Below are 4,744 nucleotides of genomic sequence, written 5' to 3'. Positions count from 1 at the left end.
ATATACACACACACACACACACACACACACACATATAGAATAATATATTAGCTGAATAAAGTTAAAACATGGTCTGGTTTTCAAGTTTTTTATTATTGTATTTAAAAAATATATAAATTTTTTTTACGATACTGAAGTGTATTAAACATTGAAAAAGAATATTCTGTAATGTTCATAGAGTTCATTTAGCACTTTCATATGTTCGTAATAATCGTTAGATTTCATATTGTATTTAACTGACAGTCGAATTCTTGATAACTGTACAAAAATGACCGGCTTCTTCCTCTTTATACCTCTTAGAAGGCTCCAAGAAGCCGAATTTGACCAATCCACATGCAGCTGAAACATCGTTGTTTGCCAGGGCGTACCAATATTACTGGTATAGATCCCCCCTTTATTTTAACCAATTAGCTTGCGGTTCACATGTAATGGTTTTATGAGCGAACAAACTTAGTTGGTTTTGATCGTTTTTATTTCAATTGGTGGGAGCCTTCTGTAATTTGTTTATATTCATATGTTAAAGATATTTTCTAATCCACAGCATTAACTGGTTGTTATATTATTTTTATTTCTATTCAGAACAGGTTTGAACATTTTAATAAACCGTTTTTCTTTTATCTTTCTTCCAACCTCATTTGTGTCATGTAGTTTGTGAAAAGGAAAAATTAGAAACATTTTCTGACAACATGTTTCTTATATGTCGCTCAATGGAATTTGGCGAACATTAGTGTTCTGGATTTGTTTTGATTAGTCTAAAACCAGCGTCGCCTTACTGGCACTTGTGCCGGTGGCATGTGAAAAAACATTCAAGCGAGGTTATTGCCAGTGCCGCTGGACTGGCTCCTGTGCAGGTGGCACGTAAAAAACACCATTTTGAGCATGGCCGTTGCCAGTACCGCCTGACTGGTCCTTGTGCCGGTGGCACGTAAAAGTATCCACTACACTCTCGGAGTGGTTGGCATTAGGAAGGGCATCCAGCTGGAGAAATTCTGCCAGATCAGATTGGAGTCTGGTGTCGCCATCTGGTTCGCCAGTCCCCTGTCAAATCATCCAACCCATGCTAGCATGAAAAGCGGGCGTTAAACGATGATGATGATGGAAACCGTATTCCAAAAATTCAGCTTGTTAGAACCTTCTAAGAGGTACAAAAAGGAAAAAGTCAATCATTTTAGTACAGTTGTCATGAATTCAGCTGACAGTTGAATACATTTTGAAATCTGTTGATTAATACAAATGTATGAAAGTGCTAATTGAACTTTATGAATATTACAAAATAATTTTTTAAGAATTTTTTTTTTTTTTTTAAATACCATAATAACAAACATGAAAACCAGACCATGTTTTAACTTTATTCAACTGATATATATATATATATACATACATATATGTATGTATATACAATTGGTATCTTTCAGTTTCTATTTACCAAATCCATTCAGTTCACAAGGCTTTGATCAGCATGAGGCTATAGTGGAAGACACTTGCCCAAGGTGCCACACAGTGGGACTGAACATGGAACTATGTGGTTTGGAGAGATTAGAATATGTCTGGGACATTGTAGTATCAGTGAATAGAGACAAGAGCAATGATGCACCAAGGTACAATAGAATTTCATTATGTAACTCCTCGCCATCTTTAGTAATTTCCACAAAAAAAACAAACAACAACCACCTGAATGCCATATTTTCATACAAGTGATTGCAGATGTAAGCAAACACACAGACATGCATACCCACACCTACACACACACATACACACACACACACACACACAAACACACACACACACACAAACACTCATAGATGCAAGTGTGAATATGTGGTTGAAAAGTCTGCTGCCCAACCATATTGGTTTGGGGTCCAGTCCCACTGCATTGTACCTTGGGTAAATATCATCTACCAAAGCCTTGTAAGTTGATTTGGTAAGCGGAAACTGAAAGAAGCTCATTGTGTGTGTTTAGTGTCTCCTTGTCCTGACATCACATAGTCATTGTCAACAAACTGTATCATTCAAATGGTGACCTGTATTTCTAATCTTCCATGAAAACATGTCTGGCCATGGCTGAATATTACCTTACTTGGAAACCAGTGTGGGTTGATGACAGTAAAGGCATCCAGCCATAGAAAATCTGTCTCAGTGAATTACATCTCACCCATGTAAATATGGAAAAGTAGACCTTTAAACGATGGTGATAGTTTATTCTGACAAGCAACTTCAAACTATTTCTATTGCAGCGTGGTTGGTTAGTGAAAACCTATGGTACTGAGATGGTTCAGCGGATTATGACAGTCTTCCCCTATAGTACCTACACAAATGATGACTTCCAATTTCTAGATCAGCCTCACAATTCCTCACTGAACAATGCAAAAGATGCACAAAATCTAGTGAGTGGATTTTTTGATTGTTATTTTTTCTTTTTGTCTTGTTTTGTCCTTGGCATGTACCGAGACCTTTTCCTGTTTTCCTTTCTTCTCTCATTCTGTACTTGACAAAATCTTTTCTGTTACTTCATCCTCTACTTTATAAAACTCTTTTTAAGGTTCCTCATTGTTTTATTGCCCATTTTTCTTGTATTACATAGTTGGTTATGGTTTACTTGTTGCAACAATTATTTTCACAGCTAGGTAAGTGCCTTTCTTCCTGCAGCTAATAAACTCATCATTGTGATGAATTTCTATGTCAGTCATGTGCTTATAGTGGCATTCACCTACGGTAAGTTGAGCTGGTTCCGACCAACGAGTGTTTGGAGTTTCAGTGGGAATACATGTTCACATGTGGCCCCTGGTCACATGCATACACACTCTTTTGGATAGTGTGATCCATAGCAGCTCATCTTGCCATCAATTGTCAACTGTCGCAGAGGATTCACTGACCAAATCACTGCTAATTGTAAGAGCAGGTGTAGCCCGGGTTTGAAGCAAGTTCTAAAGTCATGCCTATACAAAAAGCTAAGGGGTGCCTCACTCCCAGTGGTCTTCTAGCATGCTGGACACTGACCCCGGAATTTCTGAGGGCTTGTGCTATTGACAGATAATTGTTGAACCCACATTAGGTTCATCTGTCCTTTTGACATGTCTTGTTTTTAGTCCTGCAGGGTTTCTAGTAACCCTCTTCACCAGCCTAGCCTAGTGGGGGTGCCAGTTTAGTTGCTGACAAGCCAACCATGCAAGAGGCTGTATTGAATATCATGTTACCTGTAGTGCTCGTGAGAGATCTCACAAGTGACCTGACAACTTATGCCAGTCATGGACAACCTGTGGCCTGTGCAGCTATTCTGAATGACACACCTAATGGAAAGTTATCTTCAGTATTTTCAGTAGTGCAACCCACATGATGATCACCCATGTCTCATGCTACCTACTTCTTTGAAAAGTTTGCCTCTCCCTGTTTCCAGAAAATTTTTTAAAAAAGTTATAGAGGTTTAAAGTTTAATAAAGCTTAATTTCTACCTAGTCAGAAGACATGATTTGGAAGCTGTGAATTTGTGCATGACTGCACATGTTTTCAGCCGTAAACAAATGAAATATTTGTGGCATTCTGTTTTATGCATGACCTCATAACTTTTTTTTTTTGGGAATTTTCAGATTTTTCTGAATTTGTATTTTACACACAGAAATTCATATTATTATGCAAAAACCAAAGCAAAAAATGTTGGTTCTTTGTTGATTTAAGGCCATTTTTAGCACATCTCATGACCATGTGGGTAAGCAGCCTGGTAACAGCTTGGCTTGTTACTAATGGAAACAGGTGTCTGCGGGTTTCAATTGGCTAAAATTACCCAAAATTTGCAAACTTTAAAAGCTATTAACTTTTTAGGTATTGAGTTATAGTGAAAATAAATTTCATGTCAATGATTATCATACAAAGCTACATCAAAACATCAAATATGAAATCAATTGGAATAAAAATGGAAGAAATGGAAAAGTGGCAGCCAAACAGAAATGATCCAAATTAGTAAAATACTGGACAAAATAACTGGTGGTATTTGCATACAGCCCTTTATGCTTTGATTTTGTTGTAATCAAATTCTTTTTTCATTCCTTTCATCCTTACAGAATCAATAAAATAAATTCCAGTCAGGTTGATTTAATCATTTCTTAATTTACCCAAATTGTGTAGCCTTGTGTCAGTGTTAGAAACCATTATTGCTGGATTGGCTGAATCGTTAGATTTGATGAAATGCCTTGCAGTATTATTTCTTCCAGCTCTTTACACTCTGAGTTCAAGCACCACCAAGGTCAACTTAGTCTTTCACTCCCTGGAGTTAAGATATAGTATTGGTCAAGTACTGGGGTCAATTGTATTGACCTACCTTTTCCCTTCAAATTTGCTGACCATGAGCCTAAATTGTTGTTGGTACTCCATCGCTTACGACGTCGAGGGTTCCAGTTGATCCGATCAACGGAACAGCCTGCTCGTGAAATTAACATGCAAGTGGCTGAGCATTCCACAGACATATGTACCTTTAATGTAGTTCTCGGGGATATTCAGCGTGACACAGTGTGACAAGGCTGACCCTTTGAAATACAAGTACAACAGAAACAGGAAGTAAGAGTGAGAAAACAGGGTTCGCCACCATCCCCTGCCGGAGCCTCGTGGAGCTTTAGGTGTTTTCGCTCAATAAACACTCACTACGCCCGGTCTGGGAATCGAAACCGTGATCCTATGACAGCGAGTCTGCTGCCCTAACCACTGGGCCATTGCGCCTCCACAATGAGCCTAAATAAGAAACAATTATTATTAT

At 38.1% G+C, this 4,744-nt stretch overlaps 1 protein-coding gene across 2 annotated transcripts in view; it reads left to right on the top strand.

Moving 5' to 3' along the window:
• LOC106871708 (testis-expressed protein 10) overlaps positions 1-4,744 on the top strand; it is a 39,423-nt gene that overhangs the window by 33,891 nt on the left and 788 nt on the right. For both annotated transcript variants that reach the window (XM_052973051.1, XM_014918321.2), the window contains exon 6: positions 2,235-2,384. In XM_052973051.1, coding sequence (XP_052829011.1) covers positions 2,235-2,384 — 150 coding nt within the window. The remainder of the gene's footprint in view (positions 1-2,234; positions 2,385-4,744) is intronic.

Source organism: Octopus bimaculoides, chromosome 1 (genome assembly GCF_001194135.2).
Source record: "Octopus bimaculoides isolate UCB-OBI-ISO-001 chromosome 1, ASM119413v2, whole genome shotgun sequence".
NCBI classification, from domain to species: Eukaryota; Metazoa; Mollusca; class Cephalopoda; order Octopoda; family Octopodidae; genus Octopus; species Octopus bimaculoides.
Note: the sequence above shows the minus strand (reverse complement) of the source record. Positions and strands in the feature narration are given on the sequence as shown.